The 23,237-nt window shown below is 28.4% G+C and overlaps 2 protein-coding genes and 1 long non-coding RNA gene across 3 annotated transcripts; all 3 read right to left on the bottom strand.

The window, feature by feature from the left end:
• Nucleotides 1-1,376: 1,376 nt before the first annotated feature.
• LOC130671096 (rho GTPase-activating protein conundrum) lies at nt 1,377-11,842 on the bottom strand. Its single transcript, XM_057474795.1, has 6 exons — nt 11,539-11,842; nt 7,537-7,852; nt 7,206-7,447; nt 5,231-6,143; nt 3,832-4,176; nt 1,377-2,312 (listed from the first exon to the last, which is right to left on the bottom strand). The coding sequence occupies exons 2-6, from the start codon at nt 7,679-7,681 to the stop codon at nt 1,942-1,944; spliced, it is 2,016 nt and encodes a 671-aa protein (XP_057330778.1). The 5' UTR covers nt 7,682-7,852; nt 11,539-11,842; the 3' UTR covers nt 1,377-1,941.
• A 981-nt stretch (nt 11,843-12,823) lies between these two features.
• LOC130671095 (uncharacterized) lies at nt 12,824-16,606 on the bottom strand. Its single transcript, XM_057474794.1, has 2 exons — nt 16,446-16,606; nt 12,824-15,135 (listed from the first exon to the last, which is right to left on the bottom strand). Exons 1-2 carry the CDS (start codon nt 16,470-16,472, stop codon nt 14,161-14,163), a joined length of 1,002 nt encoding a protein of 333 aa, XP_057330777.1. The 5' UTR covers nt 16,473-16,606; the 3' UTR covers nt 12,824-14,160.
• A 3,959-nt stretch (nt 16,607-20,565) lies between these two features.
• On the bottom strand, nt 20,566-22,898 carry LOC130671094 (uncharacterized). The gene is made up of 2 exons (XR_008990470.1): nt 22,776-22,898; nt 20,566-21,433 (listed from the first exon to the last, which is right to left on the bottom strand). It is a non-coding gene; the product is annotated as an uncharacterized LOC130671094 (long non-coding RNA).
• Between the last annotated feature and the right edge of the window lie 339 nt (nt 22,899-23,237).

Genomic DNA, 23,237 nt, shown 5'->3' with positions numbered 1-23,237 from the left:
CCAACGAGGTCCGGCTTTACTATGACACCATAGTGTTTGCCGAAAGAATTTTTCACACAAGGAGTGTGAGGTCTTTCGTCCCGTCGCCGATCCAATAATTCGATCTGGTTTCAAAAATTGAATTTGATTTAGTTGAGGCGTGAATTTGATTCGTATATGAATTCGACTCGATTGGGTATGCCGGGTATGCCCAAGGCCTTATAATATACATATATATACTGAAAAAGAAAAAAAATGGCACCATAGTATTTCAAACAAAAATAAATCATTTCGGCGTGTCGCGGCAGTAAAAGCTGTAGGGTTTACTATTATATTAATAGAATGAAATGAATTTAGGGACTTAATTACCATGATTAAACAACTGAATTCGATCGAATTAAACAGAATTAAATTTTTAATTCTATTTAATTCAGATAAATTCTGTTAATTCGGTACCTAAGTTAAAAATTAATTTTGTCTAATTCGGCAGTAAAACCAGAATTTGTCCAAATTAAAACGAATTTAAATAATTCTAGTCGGTTTAATTCTGATTAATTCGAAAATAATTCTCCAATTTCTGGTTCTGAATCCGAATTAAACTGAATTAAAACGAATATGAAATTTTTAATTCAGTCGAATTCAGTTGTTTAATCAGGGATAACCCTTTCCCGGTTTGGAGTCTCGGTGTAAGCTGTGTGGGGATAAAACCAATTACAATTCTTAGTAAGGCTGTATGAGTAACGGTAGAATTGTACTAGTGCATACATGCGCCTTCTACAACTTTTTCTGCCCCTTCTCTACTAAATAGACTCGCGTTCTCTCACTTAAAGACAAAGACAGACGATTCAAATTGAGAGTAGGGATTTAAGGTCAAGCGGGAAAGGGTTAAATTAAATAAACTATAACCTATATTTGTATTGTTATTTTTCTTTGGCACTTTATTTAAATAATTTTAATGCAATATTTACAATTTATTTCTTATTATTGTAGTATGGCATGTCATATTACAAAAAAAAAAAAACATCAAATGACACATTATTAAAATGCCTTAGAAAATTTATAAATGGCGTTTTATGTTTTGTAAACAAATACAATAACTACATACTAATAAAATTATTAATTAAATATTAATCTAATAAACTAACTTATTAATTAACTAATCAGCCACTTATTAGTTATTAAATAAACTCTGACCCTTAACGTTAATTTTAAAAACCGCAGACATTTTCTATTGTTTGTATTTTTATTAACTGTTAATATTATATGTAAGTATTAAAAATGCCACTTGTGGAATATTTTTTTTTTTAATTAATGTATTAATTAATTAATTAAACATTTGTTTAAATAGAAAACGGAATTAAAACTTTAAATATTAATTAATAAATAACTTTTTTTTAGCACCCATAAAATAATAAAAATTTTTAATTTGAAAAATTTATTAATTGCACTGATGTCGTTTTTATTTTCTTATCAATTAATATTTTTACTTTAAAAAGTAAAATTAAATTTTTTTATTATTCATTTTCAAGGCAGTAATTATTATTATTTATAATTATAATTGTAAGTATAAAAATATAAAATTTTGATTTTTAATTATTGTATTGAGCTTAAATTTTTTGTTATAAAATTTATGAAATATAAATTTTTATTTATTATTTTAAAAAATTTTTTATTTTTAAAATTCGATTTTTAAAAGCTGATGGTTTTTGTACCAAAGATTTTGTTCCACTTCCGCTTTACCAGCAATCGGAGACGTCACCCAAAATTTAAAAAATAAAAAAAAACCACGAAAAATTTTAAGTACATATTTTACTGTAACTGCAATTAAAATCAATTAATCTGCTAATTATAAAAAAAAAAAAATTAAAACAATTAAACGAGAAATTGGGTTGTATTAAAACTAATAATAAAATCATATCTTACTCAGGCGAGCACCAATAAAATAAAATAGAATAAAATAAACTATTTTTTTTTATATTTACGATACCTGTCTTCTTCGGATTGTCTTCTCAGTTGTTTCAATAAATTACTCGGTACATTACATAATTTATCAATATTAATAAGAAGCGCTTCTGTTAATTGACAACAAACAGCAGCCATATTTACTTGAGCGCTTAGATCCGTACGATCACGAGGATAAATATATCGTGGCGGAAATAATGACGGCGCGACAATCATCGACACATTGTGTATTGACATTTTATTTGAACTTTTATTATCAATGACTAATTTTAAAAATTTTAATAACGCTTTTAATGTACACCGATGCTCTACTGGTAGCAATAGTACCAATAAATTTAATGAATACGATAAATCATTTGGATTTTTTACACCTGAAATAAAAATTTATAATCGAATTATTCAAATTTTCTTCCCAAGTATTGAGATAAGTCAATTTATCTATACTATTCAAATTACATTTAAATTACGCGGGAAAAAAGACGATCGTGTTCATTTTTCTTTAAACAAATTAATATTTTAATTATTTTGTCACTAAATATGACTGAATGTCTCTAAATATATAGCTATATTATTTATATCGCGTTCCCAATTCCAAAACGACATATTTTCATACTCTCTTTTGATTTTAGGAAGCTTCTCAAAGCCGAAAGTGCGTATACAGAAAAAAAAGGATTCATTAACGCAAAAAATCTTTACTCGCCCAAAGAAAATTTTTATTTACCCCAAGAAATTTTTTGCATTGTGAATTGAAAACTAAAATTTATTTAAAACTAGAAAAAATTCCTTGGCGCAAGAAATTATTTCTTGCCCAAAAAAATCTTTTCTCGCCCCAAGAAAATTTTTGTTTGTTAAAAAAATCCTTTTTTTCTGAGTATTTTACAAATTTAGTTGTGATATTTGGGCAGTCACGTAGTGCCTGCAAATTTCTCGTATATAACTATTATACAAGTGTATAATTAAGAGAGAGTAAGAAAAATTTAGTCTATGCTACCCGTGTAAAAAAAATTATTAAAAAAAGGTCAAAAAGTGTTGACTATTCTAAACTTTAAAACGTGACTCAAGGACGAACTTTTTTTGAACGTCTTTTAAACTTTTGAAAATTCAAGGGAAAAATCAATAAATGCCCTAATATTATTAAGGGGATACGGTACCGGACCTCTTTCTCACACTCAGAAAAATAAACGGGACTGTCTTTGTTGCACTCGTAGAGTAAATGAGAATTTTAAAACAATTTTTCTCGGAGACGAATTAGAATTTTTGAAAATACGAAATTTCTAGCTCTTTGTTAAGGCTTTAAAAAACGCTAAAGACTCTCTATTTTAGGTTTCTAATGTTTGTCCGTAAATTAAATTGAATTGAAAATCGGTTACCGTTACCCCTTAAGATATGCTAAAACGAAAAATGGTCATAAATAGTTCAAAATCCGTTTTTTTCTGAACGTATTTTGCACTGAAAAATGTTAATTTATAGTGTTAGGTCAATTGTTTTTTTCTGTGCTTTTTTCGAAGTTTGAAAATATTTTTAAAAAAGTTCGTCATTGTGTCAAGTTTTGAAGTTTAGAATAGTCAACACTTTTTTGACCTTTTTTCAACAATTTTTTTTTACACGGGTATGTCGAAACAAATTTAATTTGGTATCAGTGAAAAAAAATATATATTAGACGATTAATAAAAAAAATTTGACCACGTGAAGATTTTTTTTTAAGAATCTCATGATTATACAATCATCAAAATCAATAAGTTTGCGATTTAGTAATGAGATTTGTCTTATTAAATTTAAATGATAATAAAAATAAAAGAAATTCATAAATTTGGTAGTAATACTCGGGCAGTAACGTATTAGCTGTAAGTTGCTCGTTATCATAATTATTATTATTATAAATATATTTACCGTGACTTTGATAAAATGCGTCAATATACTCGACAGTAAGCAGCGGTTGAGGTAAATCACGTAGTAATTTTTTTAATACTGCTGACAAATCATGGCAAGGCGTACGTTGGATTATTTTATCAACTTCTTTAGGTTTGCTGTAAAAATCCGTCTCTAATTCTGTACACAGCAGTTCAACTTTTTGTTTATTACCGCCGACACGTAAGATACCTTCTTCTTTTATACCTCGTTGCGTTAATTCGTTTAACAGTTTTTGAAATATCAGTGGAATGTTGTTTTCTTCGTTGGTTAATTGACTATCACGTAATAATAATGTCGACAATGATACGCTAAATAAATTACCAGCTAAAAAAAAAGTTATCAAGTATTAGTACCAGCAATGAAAATTAAATATTTTATTACAAAATATTAAAATGAATCAAATCAAACCTAGTATCAAAATTTTTTGCAGTTAGGATTAAGATCTAGTTAATTTATATAAATGCAAGTAATTTTTTTTTTTTTAATGTAAAGTGATACGACTGTAAACTATACGATTACGTAATTTGTGATCGGTAGACATTAAATCAGCAGACTTAAAATCTGCCACCAAAATATCCGTCGGTGATATGTCTTATTGATGATAAATCCGGAATTAAAAATGTTTCGCTAGGGAATTACTGATCTCTGATAGCCAAGATGACGACAATTTACTCTGATAGCAAGATTATCTGCTCAGAAAGTTGATGTCAATTTATTGCGATCAAGTTGAAGACAACTTCAGTCTTTGTAACTGTTGACTACAATTTGTTGCCAACTTTCTGAGACGATTGAAGGCAACTTTCCGTGAACTACTGGAATGTTAACTTTCTCAGCAAAATGGTATCTAGTTATCGTCAGCTTATGGAAATGGCATTTTTTGCTGCCAACTTGGTGACAAGTTACTGCAGTAGGTTGTCACTAGCTTGCTGCCAGCTTGACTATCAAGGCTGCACAAGTTGACGACAACTAGATGCCAACTTTCTGAGAAGGAACGTTGGTAGCAACTTGCAGTCAATAGTTACAAAAGCTGAAATTGTCGTCACTTTGATCGCAACTAATTGACATCAACTTCCTGACCAGAAATTCTTGCTATCAGGGGGAATATTGATAAAATATGACACGATTTAATTAAATTACATACATAAAATATATGAAAAAAAGGTGCAATAGCTGTCGTTAATAATTTATTTTTTAGATGGACTACTGCGAATTTTCCTGCAGCGAATTTATCGATTTCCGGACAAAAATCGCGGATATTTAACCTTCGGATGACAAGTTTCGAACCCAAATATGCAGGGAAAAAATAGTAGTTTAGATCTACGGAGCGAAAAAGCAAAAAAAAATTAAATTATATAAAAAATAAAGTATAAATTTGAACCTTTTTGTCTCCGTTTATTTGGTTTTCTTTTGACCAACGGTAAATTATATTTATCAAACACAGCAGTCAATTCCAACCACAGCAATGACCGCAGTCTCATCAAATCTCTCTGTGACAATAATTCGACCCCACATCTTTCAAAATCAACATCCGCACTATGACTCCAGTCGTCATTTTCTTGGGAAGACACGACCCCCGTCATGGACTCATTAGCCCGGCACATTTGTTCAAAACTCAAGTGATCATGTGACGACGTTCTGTTCAACGGTCTCGTTATCAAATGATCCGCCGGTCTTGTTAGTCCATACAAACTACTATGACTTCGAGTGACACTCGCATGATTACTGCCACCACCAATACTTCGTTTCAATGTTTCCTTATTATTCCTATCTATTTTATTTGTCACACGGTGATTTTCTTCATGATTATCATTGTCATGACTATTAGCATCCAACTTTTCAGAGGCAATTTCACTTGGATCACTACCACCAGCACGTTGGATAATTGGTCTAGCTAAACTTATTGTTCCTAATCTCTGGTAGGCAGTCAATTCAATACCTTCTGAATCACTAGCAATATCACCACCATGCGACCAATGGTATCCAGTACGACGAAATATTTCTTGCACTGGCAATGGAGTTGGCGTTACTATGGATACATTATTATTATTACTACTAACAGATGATGTCTGTCGATGGCTATTCTCTTTGTATTCCTTGTCGTCGTGGGAATTACGATGAAATATTGAAACAAAACTTGGGATATTAATACTTGTATGATGCGATTCGACGGCTGTATTAACGACAGTAGGTGGTGACGGTGGGGATGCACTTTCAGGTGTTTCGGTAGAATCGTTAACGCTGTCTAATGAATCAGGAGTCGCACTACGTGATCTCGTACCTACGCTTGACGCCTGTAAAATTTTTTCATATTAATATTTAAATAAGTGATTGTTACGTAGGCGGTTGGAAGGTAAAGCGAAACATCTTTATTTCAGGAGGAATAAATCAAGAGACATCTATAAGATATCTATAAGTTTTGAGGCTGTTTTTTGACCTATCAATAAGGCATCAAATAAGTGGTAGCACGACTTGTAGTTCGCGGATAAAATATCCCCGACAAAATATCCGTGATAAAATATCCGAATACAAATTATCCGATGGACGAAATATCCCCGGCCTAAATATTCAAGAGATAAAATATCCTGTCGATAAATCTTATTCAGAAAAATATATTTTAAGTGAAAAAATAATTAATGGTTTTCGATAAACGGGTACCGTACCATTCCAAGCATATGTGTTGATCTATTTTTAATGTCACACACTCAAATTTCATGTGAAAATATATTAAACATTTCTGATAAAAGGGTACCGTACTATTTATATTAAAAGTATTTATATTATAAGATATTTTGTTGGGAATATTTTATCTATCGAGTATTTAGTCCAATATTTTGTCTATCGGATAGAATGTATTCGGATATTTTGTCTTTGGATAATAAGTGACGGTACTAAATAAGTTATCTAAACTACTTTTTAATTAAAATGACTTCGTTGAGACGAAGAAAAAAACACAAATTTCCTATGACTTTTAGAACCAATGTCTGTATGTCTTATTTATATAAAAAAACTTGGCTTTGAGACAAAAAAAACGTGTCTTGTCCTTTTAAAAAGCATCTTAAACTTGACTTTGTGCAACTTGGGAAGTTAGAAATATTCACACCCTTCTTCCCTAACTTTGAATTCCCCTTCCCCATTTTTTACCAAAAAATAGGTGTCCGATTGCTGCCGTGTACTCCGTGACTTTAATTATCAACATTTTTTCGATTTCTTTTTACGCGGGTAAGCCAAGAATTATAATAGCAGGATATTATGACCAGGAATCGATAAAAATATTTGATATCAAAGTTTTAATAACTTATATAACTTAACTTTCTAGCATTAGAATTAAAACAATTAAATACACATGCACTTACTTCAACATCTTTGAAAACATCACGTATATCTGGTTTACGTGCTCTAGTACGCTGATTAAATCTTTGTTTAACAGTATGATTAAGCGACCTAACACGACGTTTTACAGCTTCAGCTTGTGCACGCGATAGTGTACGCAATGCAGCGCCCAATTCTTCTGGTTGAATTTCTCTTCCTGCTTTCCATGGTTCTGTTAATTCACTCAAACCTGCAGCTTTAAGCCAATCTGCTTCTTCTTCACCCTCTAAAAAGTTATCAACGTCAATCAATTAATAAATAAATAAATAAATAAATTAATTAATTATATAAGAGGAAAATAATATGATAAAATACCATCATAACTTCTGGGACTCGACTCCTCATCAAGATAATCATCTAGCATTTTAGTTTCCTCAATCATTTTCTGATAAGCTTCCCAATAATCGTGCAAATTACTATCACCCCCAGTAAACGTCATACTGTGTTGCGAACGATCCATTTTATTGGACTAATTTTCGTCTATTATATTAATTATATTTATTAAACCATGAATTATATTTTTTATGTAACAAACAAACAATATTGTTGATATTATTAATCAGTCTCATCTATTGTTCATTGATGAATAATTAACTGTTTTTTTCTCTTGTTTTTTTATGACTAATTTATTCTGAAAATAAATTAAATAATAAATTAACTGTTGCTGTGCATTGTAAATATTATTGTTAAGTTGGTTTATTGTTTTTTAAACTATAACTTGTAAGTTGTAACATTAAATGTTCACTTTATACTGTACTATCTATATATTATTGTGATAAGATGGTCATAATCATAACAGTAAAAAAACGGAAACGAATTTATTACGATAATAGATAATAACAATTACGATAATAATAATTTTTTATTATACTTTTTATTGGGTTTTGATGTGTTATTGTATGAGAAAATTTGGGCGGAAATGGCTAAAAAAATATTTTTGTACAAAGAAATAATTATTTGTAGTTAATAAATTATTATTTTTTGTCAATACAAATAATTTTTTGTTTGTTGATCACAATATTGTTGATGTAAGTACAGAAACTACAATTGAAAAGAGTAATTTACTGAATGAAATTGAGAGTTAATTCGGAGTGATTACGGATTTTGTTTAAATCCAAATTCACTCCCTTACTTGGAGTTTCAGAGTTTAAAAAAAAATCACTTCTTGTATGGAGTCAATAAGGAGTTTGTTTTTTTAGATGAGTGATTTGGATTTTATTTAAATCTGCATTCACCCTGATTCAGATTTTCAATATTAAAATTAACTCCGTAAATTTGACTTCGAAAAGATTAAATAAATAAACAGTCATAAGCTTCGCATTCACTCAACACAGAAAAAATGGATTTCTTGGCGCAAGAAAGATTTTTTGTTATGAAATGAAGACAAGAATTTTCTTAAAACTAGAGAAAATTTTATGTACCTGAAGATCGGAACGTTTTTTGCGCAACGAAAATGAAAAATTTATGTAATTTGACTGTTTGAAGGCTAGTTGAGGTCGGCCTGAAATTTTCCGCTGACATACTAGCGCGTATGCGAATCATTTTAAAAATCTAGATCCAGTGAATTTTTTACTTTTCATTTTCATTTCGTGAAAAACGTTCCCATCTTCAGATACATAAAATTTTTAGGCATAAGAATTTTTTTTTTTCGTCCCAAGAAAATATTCGTTTTCAATTTTTAATACGAAAGATTTCTCAGGGCGTCAAAAATTTCTTGAGGGCGAGTAAAAATTTTCTAGAGGGCGGGAAAAAAATATTTTTTAAATGAGATTTAATTTTTTCAAATTTTCTTATATTACACGGTCCTGAAATTTTTTTTCAAAATCTAAAATACTGAAATTTTAGTTCAACAATTCGGATGTTACGCTGTTTTTAAATTCCTAAATTTCTATATTTTTACGATTTATTTCTATTCAATTTTGAATTAAAAAACTATAGGTCACAATAAAATAATAATAATAATAATAATAATAATAATAATAATAATAATAATAATAATGAATAATTAATAATAGCCGTATGTTGTAATAACTAACGATTAAAATATCAACGACTTTATTAAATTATTTATTTTTACATGCTCATAAAATAAAACAAAAGTACGTCAGTACACAAGATAAATCAAGGTGTCAGTGATTATAAGATCAGTAATTGGGACATTTATCTTATCACTTAAAATTTTAACAACCATTACAAATTGTGTTATAAAATTTTTTGACATCCAATTGCCTAAGGCTACAGTCAAGTAAAATAATGAACGGGATACCGTAGAAATTTTTTTTTTCTGAGATATTTTACGCCAAGGCGTTTTTTGGTGGAAAATTACGGCCTGGGATATCATTGCTGGGAAATTGTCTGTAAAATGAGAGTCGGTCACCTATATAATTATAATTTACATAGAGTTTTTTCATACAAAAATGGAACACATAAATAACCAGTCATTGATTGCTGTTAAATTATGACGTTCTTATATAAATATGTTCAAAGAATGTGTATAATTTATGATTAGATTAGCAATTGATATTTTGATAACAAGGGATTGTGTCGCTAATTTTTTTTTTTTTTGTTACTACATATTTAGATATAAATTAATACATAGATTATTGATTCACTGTTACGTTTTTTTATTTTTTAGAGCTTGTAAAAGTCGAAACCGATTTTACGATCGAAGCTACGATCTTCCTGTTGACTACAAAAAATCAACTGAAGACTAATATTATTCTATTTATACTAGTCTGTATGCTAATCAGAAACTACGTTTTGGGTCTGTGACGTAACTAGTTTTATTCCTCAATGGAAAAGTCTCTTTCACTCTGAACTCGTAAAAACTAATCCTGCTTCAAGGATCATAATGCGCAGACCAAATGTTACTATAGAAAGATTTAAAAATGACAAAGATAATTTGGAGATGATTCATAGAAAAGATATTTTTTTAAGAGGGGTTCGTACTTTTCTCTCTCTCTATTAAACTCAAGTCCTCGAACGGTACTATCTTTGTTGCACTTGTGCAGTAAATGGAAACTTTGGCCGAGTTTTTTTCTTCAACAAACGAATATTGTCAAACAATTTAAGCGCACTTCGCTAGATTAGACAGTAGTGCATCAATGTGCGGTCTGTACTTTGTATTTAGAGATTTTGTTTCCGAAAAAAATTCAGCCGAAAATATCTGATAACCCCTGAAGAAAATTTTTGTCTCTAATTCATAATGCAAAATATTTCTTGCGCCAAGAAATCCTTTTTTTCTGTGTTTATATTTTCCAGTAAAGGGAAATTATGAAACTAAAATTTGAAAATTTGATTAAGAGAAGAACCACGATCTTATCAAAGAAAAATTTCAAAAAAATTTTAGACAAGTTCTACGTAAGTCTATTGATTTTCATGTAGATCTAGTTTGAGAAAATTAGAATTATATGGATCTTAATTATTTTTCGCGGGAAATTTCAAAATTTATATTTCAAATGTCAAAATAAATAAAATTAATTCCTGAGTTTATTTTTACAGTCAAGTTTGAAAATTTATTTTTTTCTGTGTCGACGCAATTCCTGAATCTATTGCTAAAAAAAAATTACACCGCAAAAATTATAAATGTATAAATTTGGTTTTCATATAAATTATTATTTTATAAATGATATAAATTTAAACTTATCTCGGATGTTTATCAAGAATTACAAAAACAATTTAACAATAATTACGGCAATTAAGATAAAGTTTGCAAAAAATATATCACGATACTCCAAATGATAAATTGATAAATAATCAATTCCTTTATCCTGCTCTATTATTTTTAAAAAAACTCATAATTAAACATCATAAATCTCGATTTCTTCTCAGTAATAAATAAACAAAACTTTCAATTTCATTAATTAATTGATTTTAGTAAAAAAACTTCAAATATAATTAAATTATAATCAGTAATTATATTTTTTAAATATATCAAATCAATGAAATTTCATTTTAAGTGAGTAATTAGCATAAAGATACATATATATATTAAATAAAAAATTTCACTTTTGAGAAGACGATGGAAAGTAAATGGAATCTATGATCAAATCCATTGAGAATTCATTAAGAATTCTGAAAAGCGCCTACAGCTATGTAGATATTGCGATATATATATACAAATATATATATACATCAACATTTACATAAAATATAAATACATGTACACAAAAAAAGCAAGTTCGCCTTATACATTTGCGGCACAATAAAAAAAAAAAGATAAACGCAGCAAATATTTGTTGAAAAAATTTTAAAAATATCATAAAATAAAAATAAAAAAATATAAAATAATTATATTATTTAATAATAAAAACTTACCTTTACAATAAAACTTCGACAATCATGTTATTGGTATTAATAATTATAATATAATAATTATTAATTATAAGTTGCACTTGTTTATTAACAATATTTGATGTATATTTTAAAAAATATTTGCACGACAGAAAATACACAGGTGGATCTTTGTGGACAGTGTATAGATTATAGATATATATTTTTTATTACGAATCGAGTGACACCTGTGTCTCAATCTCAATGAAATTCAGGGTTGGGTGCCATCTTGATTTCTCACTTATATGTACTGTATATTCCGTACGGTATACTCGTGTCTTGTGTGTATGGAGCTAAAGCCCCCACGGGGTCTTTTTAAAAATCCACACTGACATAAATTTAGTGTAGGGATATATAGTTGTGGACATGTGTGAGTAACACGCAAGGTCTTTCATAATCTCGTAATATGATGAAAAGTGAGAGAAGTTTGATTCTGAGGCTGAAGGCAACGACGTCTTTAGTTTTAAGGGGGAACTAAAGTTTATGTGTAATAGCGATTGGGATATTGCCGACAACAAGTAAAAGATATCGCGTCACTAAATTCCAAAAGGGCATTATCATATTGCCATGATATAGCATAGGAATTGAGTTATACACAAAATTAGTTTTGTATTTTTAATTGATGATAATTAATTAAATATTAATTTTATGACTGGAGCAAATGCGGATTCTGAAAGAGCATTTAAGGAGCAATTTTTGGAAATTTGGTTTGATAAATTTTATTGAATGTCCACGCTAACTTAATTGCGGTATAGGAATCATAACTATTTTTTTTTTTTTCATGTAAGCACATACCTGGTAATGAAAATAAATAAAATATCGAGAACCTTAGATGAAAAATAGGCAAAACCCCTTTGCTGCATTAAAAACTAATTAAATAAATCATATTAATAAATTTAAATATGTGATATAAATGTTAGAATTTCATTATTTTAAAATAATAGGTTTATTTTAATATGAAATTACCCTGATTAAGAAAAATGATTTAACCCGTGCTAAGTGTATATCTATATATTAGTCGATTCAAATTATTCTAAATTGTTTTGAATAATTTCAAACTATTTTTCTTAATCAGGGTAATTAAAAGTCAAAAGTAAACTTGGGTCATCGATTCCTTTAGAAAATAGTATTGTTATTTATTATTGTCATTACATAAAATCCTATAATAATCGTTATAAAAATTATAAAAATAAAAATTAAACTCAAAGAAGAAACTAAAAAAATTATTAAAATAATAATGTAATCAAAGTAATAATAAAAAAGTCAAATATTAATAATCATCATGAGTGATTGAGGTATGCATTTTTGGATTTTCCAACATTTTTTTTATTTTAATGATATAAATATGGAAAGTCGAAATGTTTTTTTTAATAAAGTAGTAAAATAGTTTGTTTTAAATCAAATGATGCTAAAATAAAATATTTTTAACTTTTAAACGATTAATGTTATTGTATTGATTTCTATACTTCATACTTTCATTAAAATTATAAGAGAAATTGTAGGTAATATTTTGTTTATATAAAATCAGTTACTCCTTAATAAACATAGATATTAGGGTCTTTCATATTTAGGCGGTAATTTTTTTTTTCTGTCCTACCTGAAAAACTAACAATTTATAGTACACAAAAAATATTTCCGCTTGAATAAAAATTCTAAGTCAATTAGGGGATTAGCACATCGAAAAATTCGATTTCCCATTTAAATAACATGGGAAAAAAAATTTTTTTTAGTTTGGAATTTTTTACCTCGGCAATGGCTTTTTATACGAATAAGCCCAGCATAGATTTTTGTCGGGAATTGGAGGCTCTACAAAAAAAGTCTCATATCATTTTTTGATAAATCCATCTGTTCAAAAGTTATTGGACCTCGAAGTCAAGTTGAAGTAAATTTCGAGATCTTTTTACTTTTCTGGCGAAACTATCGGACTTATCATAAAATGCCATGGAATCTTTTTTGTAGACAATTTTATTTTCTACAAATTATCTTTGATAATTTTTTTTAAATTCTGCATTGTTTTCTAGTTATTTCTATTTTTATACTAAGCTCCTAGAAAAATAGTGTTCTGATCGATTTTAAGAGCTTGGCGTTAAAATGGAAATAACTAGAAAACAATGCAGAATTTAAAAAAAAATTATCAGAGATAATTTGTAGAAAATAAAATTGTCTACAAAAAAGATTCCATGGCATTTTATGATAAGTCCGATAGTTTCGCCAGAAAAGTAAAAAGATCTCGAAATTTACTTCAACTTGACTTCGAGGTCCAATAACTTTTGAACAGATGGATTTATCAAAAAATGATAAGAGACTTTTTTTTGTAGAGCGTCCAATTCCCGACAAAAATCTATGCTGGGCTTATTCGTGTAAAAAGCCATTGCCGAGGTAAAAAATTCCAAACTAAAAAAAATTTTTTTTCCCATGTTATTTAAATGGGAAATCGAATTTTTCGATGTGCTAATCCCCTAATTGACTTAGAATTATTTTTCAAGCGGGAGTATTTTTTTTGTTCTATAAATTGTTAGTTTTTCAGGTAGGACAAAAAAAAAAATATCGCCTAAATATGAAACACCCTAATAGATATATATGAAGCTCTTAAAAGGTTCATGAAACTTATGAAAATTTATAGGGCTCTGTAAGATTTCCTAAGTTTCGAATTTCCAATATCAAATTTTCAATTTCATCGACGATTTTTTTTTCTAGATTCTCAACTGTGTCGTTTGTAATAGCAGGCTTATATAAAGAATTGTACCATGTTTTCCACTCTTCTGACTTTAATTTATCAACCAGGTGTTGCTTTATATTGTATGGAATATGTGATATATTCCAATCAGATTTCACCAAAGTAACTTTCTGCAGTTCTAATTCTGATTGTATTTCTTGTGGAGACATAAAATTTCTCTTTTGTCTTAACTGAAGACGCCAATACTTTTTGTTATTGTTATTCTCAACTCTGTAAAGTCCTAAACATAGCTCTCTGTCCTCCGCAAAAATCTTTAGTGATGACCGTGAAAGAGTTTCTCCAAGAGAATATAATCTCTTTTGTAACTCTTCTATGTCATCGGAGTGCTGATTTACAGTATCTTGAAGATTATCACATTCTTGTTTTAATTCGAACATGCTTTCATAGTCAGAATATTTTGAAAATAAATCATGATAAAATAAATATTTTGCAAACAAATGTTCTTTTAGTAATCGCGGAAAAAAAATTGTTTCTAATTCAATTGAAGAAATGAAATTGATATCTTCTTTCGGATCATGTTTAAAATCGCTTGGAATGTCACTCATGTTATGCTTATATAAAAGTTTATAAAGATCTTTTTTTTTATTATAATGTTTGTTTGCTTCATTTAAACCGCATACTTCAAAAAATTCTTTATCAACTTGAATTTTTTCTTCTGTACAAATTCTCTCAAAAAAATCACGATGCTTTTTATCTTTGTGAATATCGAAATCACATGAAGTATTTGCAAATTCATATAATGATAGTTTCGAATCGTTATTCATTAAAACGTTTTGAAGGTCTAAGTTTTTAATTTTTGTAATGCAGCACAAAATAAAACTAAGTTGATTTACCACCCCATTTTCCTGAGAAAAAAAAAACATTACTTCAAGTTAATTGGCTCAAGTATTTAGATAACTTTGACAAAGTCTTAAATTGAAGTTAAATAAAGTATTTCCTCAATTACAAACATTTACTTTTCCAAAATATAAACAGACGGCGTAACGTTTCTAAAATTTAAGCAAAAAAAAAAAAAAAACGGCATTACCTCCCATCTTAACGAACTAACTATTCCCATCTTTACGTATAAAAAGTTCTTATTCTTTCATGTTAACTTTTCCTATACTCTCTACACTGTAAAAAATTCGCGGAGTGAATGCGGATTAAATCCGGAGTGAACGCAGAGTGAATGAATTTTTAATTATTCACTCCCCTCGGAGTGAAATTCACTCCGCAGGGGAGTTTTTGCGGAGTAGATAATTTTTTATTAATTTAATCCCTCCGGAGTGAAATCCACTCCGGAGCGGAGTTTTGAAAATATTATGAATAAAATATAACTCCACATAATAAAATCGAAGTAAAAATTCGCGTATTACATTATTGATCAGCTGATATGCACACACATACACACATACATATTTAGGCACACACACGCACTCGCACACACACGCACGCACACATTTGCACACACCCAAACACACACATGCACGCAAACACACACTCGCACACACACACACACACACACGGACACACACACACACACACACACACACACACACACACACGGACACACGGACACGCGGACACACACATTGTTTAGCAGTTTTATATAAATTAATACAAATTTATTTAAGTATTAAAATTCCGCGTCACTCTGAGATCACTTCGCTAAAAAAAAACTCCCAATTCACTCCGCATGCGGAGTGATTTTTTTTAAAACTCCGGAACTCCGAGTGGCGGAGTGAATCCGGAGTGAATTCGGATTTTATTTCACTTCCAATTCACTCCGGATTTTTTACAGTGTAATCATGAATAAGTAAAGATAAGTGAATATTTACTAATTCAGAGTGCAAATTGAACCACTAATTCCAAAAAGAAATATATTTACAGTATATAAATAGTAAAGTTTACAGATTTTTTTTTCTGTAATTTTTACAACTGTTTTTTCCGTGTATGATTGTGGGTAAATAATCAAAACAATTAAGTGAACCGTTTAGGATAAATAATTTATGTTAAATTTAATCCAAGCTTTACGAATGTGTTTTTTATGAGTAATTAAAAATATTTTTCCGTAAAAAAAAATTATTTTATTCAAAAATTTTCAATTTACGAGCAGAAATTTTGATAAACTATAAATATTTATACTATTTCACGTAAAATATAAAAATAAACTTACTGAATTTCTATCCGATAATTTGGACATCTTTATATAAATTAATAGAATTTATATTTTTGATAAGACAAAAAATTATAGTATTAATAAAAAAAAATTGTAAAGTTTTAATGTTTTCTCAACACAACTTCTTTAAATACTGAACACTCGACACATAATTGCGCGCCGTAGTTGTTGCTCTTTCATAATATAAGCCTACAAGACACGAATAAGCCACACAGATACACCCCCTCCACATCAAAGCGCAGTGAAATTTTTTTATTTGTCGTATTTTTTTCTAGTTCTTTTGAACTGCGATAAAAAATAATTGTTAATTTACGCATGTCAACATAGAAACTTTTACTACGTATTATTAGGGAAGACCAGGGCACGACAGCTTCCTCAAGCCACTAATTATTTTAATCGGTAAAATTTATTTTTTTCTATTTTTATACTTCCATGAAAAAAAAGCACATCGAGTATAAAAAAAAAATCTTTTTTTATTCAAAGCGTCTTTTTTTTTTACTGTAAAAAATATAATCAGCAAATAAAAACAGATTTCATCTGTAAAAAAGTGCACCAAGTACGAAAATGTGTCAAATAGGGTAGAAGTACCATTTATGGCCACTGCACCATTTTTGGACATTTAATGATTTATTTTAATTAATGAAAAAATATAAAAAAAAATTTTCTTTTTTCCCTAACCAGTAGCCAGCCGGTCATATACTTTAACATTGGTTCAAAATATATATAGATATAATTTAACATGAGGTGGCTGGCTACTGGTTTGGGGCTGGGTACTGGTGTTCTTACCCTATATCATTGCTTATTTTTCAAATTATTTTGTTAAAATTTTTGAAGTGTCCAAAACTGACCCTAAAGTGATCAAAAACGGTAACTCTACCCTATGTGGGTGCAATTATTGTCCATCCATGGGCCAAAAAATTTTTTTCTGTGTTGGTTGTAGACGGTAAATCGCCATTCTTTGGACAGTCTGTTCATTGTAATGAATTTATCATTAAATTATAGTAGACCGCTTTGTCGGTCACTCTACTTTTATTAAATACATAATGAATTACCATTATAATTAATGATAGAAACAGATAAGCAATCAATGACTTTACACATGTATTTTATCTTATTCAATACTTGACTATAAAAATTAATCGTAAAAATTTTCATTTGCTGACTTTTAAACGTTTAATTGAAAAAAAAAACTTTATGGCTAATTATGATAGTTAAATATTGAAAAGATAAAATAAAAAAAATATTCTCCTTAAGCTTGAAAACAGCCAAAAGTTTTGGATCTAACCCGCAGGGCCAACCGTTGCCCAGATTTTTTTAATGGAATTTTTTACTTTTGTTTTTTAACATTTTAGACGCAATAGGATTATAAGTCATAAATACTTACTTTATATTTTTTCCAAATCACACTATACCAGACAAATTGTGCCTTCATCAATTTTTACATATGTATACGTAAACAATAAATTACCAAGTTTAATACTTTCAGCCTATTCATAATGTTAGTTAGTTCTTTAATAAGGCACTGGGATAACCCACCCAGCCGTGCCTATTCATAAGTCTGAGAGTTAATATTTCTTGGAAGTTGTAAATGTCACTATGTTGTTTCTTATTTAAAAGCACCATAGTCGCTTTTTACACTGAGTAGTTTTACATACATTCATTGTATAAAAAACAAAGAAATCATAGTGCGCTGAAAAATACATCAATAAAAAAAAAAAAAATTGTATACGTTTTTATTGTCCTCGGATGTGACAAAGATTATTTCGTCCATTAACTCGATAGCAAAAAAGGGAAAATAACAAACCATTTTAAAATAAAAACAAATTAGAAGTGAATTCCACTGAATGTAATATGATTCAAATTAAAAATATTTAAATATTTATTTTCTGTTGATAAATAAGTAGATAAAAATTTCCAACGCAACTATTTTATTATCTAAACCATAATGGATTTGGAGTAATGACGTAATTTGAATTCGCCGGGATCTAGAGATCACTGAAAATGTTTTCTATTTATTTTTATTATCATTTAAAAAAAAAAACAAAGATTTAGCGTATTTAGGCCCTCGAAAACTTAAATTTCCTTTTAAGTACCTTGTTTTGCCTGGTCCTCTCCGATAAATGTGTAAAGTGAGAGAAAGATAGAGAAGACAAGGGAGCAGAACGGGAACGTGCGAGTGGAATGAGATATACCTAAAATATGGTGATAATATTTTTTAAATGTCTTTAACCCGATCATTTATAACTCATTTATTTTTATCATCATTTTATGAAAATGTGGAGTGATAACAAATTATTTATTGGAATTTTTTTTTTTTCTTTGCTTAAATTAAGAACATAATTTTTCTTTAACTCTTTCACCCCATAAATGTCCTGCAAATCATTATTTTTTTGTAAGACGGTAAATCGCAGTTCTTTGGACAATTTTTTTATTGTGATTAATTAATTTTCATTAAATTATAGTACACCGCTTTGTCGGTTTCTTTACTTTATTAAATACCCATATAATTACAAATATAATTAACAATAAAAACAGATAAATGATGAATGACTTTACACATGCATTTTATCATATTCAGTACTTGACTATTACAAATAATCGCAAAAGTTCTCATACGCTGACGTTTAAACGTTAAATTAAAAAAAAAATCGGTCTATCGGTTAACCCTGCGGACCAGCCCCAAAACTTCCCGCTGTTTTCGAGCTCTTTGAGCTCGAAAACATTATTGTAAATACATTCTTGATAATACTTTTGTATGGCATTGTCTTAAAAAAAAACATTTTTTAGCATTTATTTCTCGCACGATATCTCGCGAACGAATAACCGATTTTGATGGTTGAGGCGGCAATCGACGTGTTTTATCAAGTTCTAAAGCTGACCGAATTTTGAAATTGATTTATTAAGTCGTTTTTGAGAAATTTCAAAAAAACCAAAAAAAAAAATTTTTTTTTTAATTCTTTCGTCAACGGTTTCTCTTGAACGAATCAACCGATTTTGATGGTTGAGGTGGCAATCGACGCGGCTTATAAAGTTTTAGAGCTGATTAGATTTTGGAATCAATCCATCGAGCAAAATAAAAGTTATCCAAATAAAACATTTTTGGAAAAATTTTATTTTTGAAATATCTCCGAACGCACCTTACCGATTAAGCTCAAATTTTTGCAGCTTCAAGATATTAACAAGCCGCGTTGAATGACACCTCAAAGATCAAAATCGGTTCATCCGTTCAAGAGTTATGAATATTTACATACGTACGTACACACATACATACACTCGGACATCATCGTGAAATTAGTCAGGATAGCTTCCTAGAACCTCAAAACGTCAAAATCTGATAGAAATTCAGTTTTTGCAAATCGGATCGAAACCAACAACTTCCCGAATTTTTGAAAATGTTCAATTTTCTTAGCGGGAAGTTAAAAATAATAAATTTATGGTAAATTTTGATAGCTAAATATTCAATAAGATAAAATATGTGTAAAACCCTAGATCGGTTATGCGTCTCTTTATTTAATTATAATGACGACAATTTATGTTAATTAACTGAAGATTTGATAAGATCAAGAAATCAACGTTGGGTAATAATTTAATAACCATGAATTAATGACAATAAAAACTGCCTAAATAACAGTGATGGAGCATTTAAAAAGTTCATGAAACTTATGCAAATTTTTAGGACTATAGGATTTTTAAATTACGAATATCCGACAAAAAATTTTTAATTTCATCGACGATTTTTGCTTCTAAATAATCAACTGGATCTTCTGAATCAGAAATTCTTCTGAATGAGGTTTCTTTATTTCTAGAAATTTGAATATTCTTGCGGTTATCATCATGCCTGTGAAGCATCATGATTTTTATCAGTCATTTATTTGACTACTTATAAAATGACATTAATTTGAAAAAAATAATTAAAAAAAATTTTTTTTACTATGATTTAAACTTCAATAAAAACGTACAATTGATGTTTTTTCATATTTTCGATTATTTATTGTTGAAATCATTTTTCTTAAAATACATACTTCACATAAAATCAATTTTTAAAATCTAAACCGAATTTTTAAAAAATATATCTATGTTTATTGGGATACTAATTGAAGTAATTATATGTAAGTGTTATATATATATATATTAGACTGATTCAAAAACATCGACTATTTTTTTTTTAAATCTCACATTGAAATATCTTCAAATTATCGAAAAAAAAACCTGTGAAAACCAGAGCTCTTAATTTCAATGTTTAGCGGTCGCGCATCACATATTTCTATTTTCCGTTTAAATAATACAGGAAAAAAAATACAGGAAAAAAAATTTTATATATTAGTAATATATTTTAAATCTATAAAAAATATAATTATGAAAATATAAAAAAATTATATAAAAAATATATTATTAAGTTAATTAACAACATAGAAAAAGTTTATGTAAAAAATATATTTTTTATATAATTTTTGTATATTTTTAAAATAAAAAAAAAATATATTTTTTGTATATTTTTATACATGTATTTTTCATATATTCTAAGATATATTTTTAATATATTTGAAATATATAAAACATATACGAAAATCGGCCAAAAGTTAGCTATTTGAAATATATATTTTTTATGTATTTTTAATATATTTTTTTTATATGAAAAATATATTTTTTTTATATGAAAAAAAATTTTTTTTATATTTAACATATATTTTTTTTGTAAATTTTTTTCATGGGGGTAGTTCCAGTGATTTACCAATTAGAAAGCCAATGGGACCGAAAAGCAAACCGCATATCGGAATCATACTTGCACCAACACATCCTTCTACAAGGCATGATTTAATGGTTACTTGCATTGCCTTTATTTCACTTATCTCACATATTATATTTATCAGTTCTGAATCACTATACTGATTTATCGGCTTTGAATCGATACTCTTATTCATGATGCTTTTTATTTTATTGAATTAATATAACCTTAATACAAAATCCGTAGTCTTTTGACTAATCTGAAATCAATCAAAAAATTTGAATAAGTAACTAAATAAATTTTTTAAATTTTGTTAGGAAATATTGATAAAAATCGATTCAATTGAAAAAAAAATCGACTGTGTCCTTTATAGGTGATTGAAAATATTTTTCCATCAAAAATTTATGTATATGAAAATATTCAACTTTCATAAGGAGAATTTAAAATATCTATTAAAATGTATACTATTTCAAAATAAAAATCATAATATACACTGGTCACAGAAATTAAGGGATAGAAAAAAAATCCACTGTAACTGCATCTGCTTCAAATGTCAACTTAACAAACATACCCTTTGGGTAACTCTAATGCCGGCGGTAAAAAAAATTTTAGGAATTTTTTTTGACAATGATAAATCATTGCAGATACAACAAAAAAAAAAATTTTGAAAAAAAAAAAATTTTTTTTCAAAATTGTTTTTTTTTCAATTTTTTTCGATAATCGATCTTTTTGATCAAAGAAATGGAGATTATCGGTAAAAAAACCATTTTCAAATCGAAAAAATGAACAAAAACCGAGAAACTACCAATTATGGTGATTTTTGACAAAATCGATAAATTTAAAGCTTCGGGGCACTAAGAAAGAAAAATCGCAGCGATTTGAAATTTTCAGGGTTTTTTCAGGACACTTTAAGGTTGAAAAAAAGTCGAAGATATCCTTTGTTCATCCGTTATATCCAAAGTTATAGCAAGATTTCCGAATATCCTTAAATTTGTGAATTTTGACCTGTTTTTTACCAAACAATATCGCTTTAAAAAAAATTTTTCTATCAAATGCCACTAATTTTGCCTTATAGAGAATGTTTTCCAGTTTTCAAAACCCTGCTTCTATTCTCTGTACGACCAATACATCCGGAGTTATTGATTATCAAAGCCAAAATGGACTTTTTTGCTTTGATCAATGATAACTCGGCGCCAAATCGTCGTAGAGACTTTTTAAGGCCACCAAATTAAAGGGCATAAAATTTCCGAGAAAAGTCAGATAGTCGGATTATTCAAAAAAATTTACTGTCGCCCATAGAGGTATTGAAAGACCAGCAAAAATTTTGGAAATTTTTTTTTCGTTGGTTTTCTTATGATTAGTCCGGAACTGTACATGATAAAAAATTTTGAGGTCCAGATCTGAAAACTAGAAACTTGAGGCTACAATTTGCTTTTTTTATTTTTTTATACTACCATTTTTCACCGAGTTACAGCATGTTGAAAATCACCTAAAAATTTCGGATTTTTTTTCTATCCCTTAATTTCTGTGACCAGTGTAGAATAATCACTGACCTCAAAAAACGTTTAAAAAAGTAAATAAAATAAAAAAAAAAAACATACCGTATTTATATCTGATGATAATTGAAAACTTAAATAGGATTAACAGATGAAAACAATTTTGAGTTTTAATACTTTGCCAACACAACTTCAATATTGAATACTTGACACATAAGTGAAGCTGGCGCAGGGAAGTTATGCTCTTTTATAGTCGGGTAAGCCTGCAACCATACAGGCAAATCACATCTATAAGAGAGGGGGGAAGGGAAAAGTGGGGTCCCCAAAAACTTTATAAAAAAATTTGAGTTTGTTTTTTAAAAACTCCAAAATTACTTTCGAAAATAGTTTATTTAATTTCCAAAATTTTTTTTTTTACCTTTTGTATAGTGTACCCCATTTTGCTCGCGAAAAATTAATTTTTATTTTTAATGGCAGCGGAAAATTTTTTCCATTCACTTTAAATATCATTAAAAAAGAAAAATTTGAAGCATTTGAGTCCTCGAAAACTTTGCATTTCCTTAAGTA

This window comes from Microplitis mediator, chromosome 7 (genome assembly GCF_029852145.1).
Source record: "Microplitis mediator isolate UGA2020A chromosome 7, iyMicMedi2.1, whole genome shotgun sequence".
Classification (NCBI taxonomy): Eukaryota; Metazoa; Arthropoda; class Insecta; order Hymenoptera; family Braconidae; genus Microplitis; species Microplitis mediator.
This window is presented reverse-complemented; position numbering and strand designations above follow the sequence as displayed.

Coding starts and splice junctions, on each gene's coding strand:
- LOC130671096 (XM_057474795.1), bottom strand. CDS start 7,681: ATGGATCGTTCGCAACACAGTATGACGTTTACTGGGGGTGATAGTAAT. Junction 7,448..7,536: donor GAGTCCCAGAAGTTATGATG/GTATTTTATCAT, acceptor ATAACTTTTTAG/AGGGTGAAGAAGAAGCAGAT. Junction 2,313..3,831: donor CGCATTTTATCAAAGTCACG/GTAAATATATTT, acceptor TTTTTATTTCAG/GTGTAAAAAATCCAAATGAT.
- LOC130671095 (XM_057474794.1), bottom strand. CDS start 16,472: ATGTCCAAATTATCGGATAGAAATTCA. Junction 15,136..16,445: donor AATTATCGGATAGAAATTCA/GTAAGTTTATTT, acceptor TTTTTTTCTCAG/GAAAATGGGGTGGTAAATCA.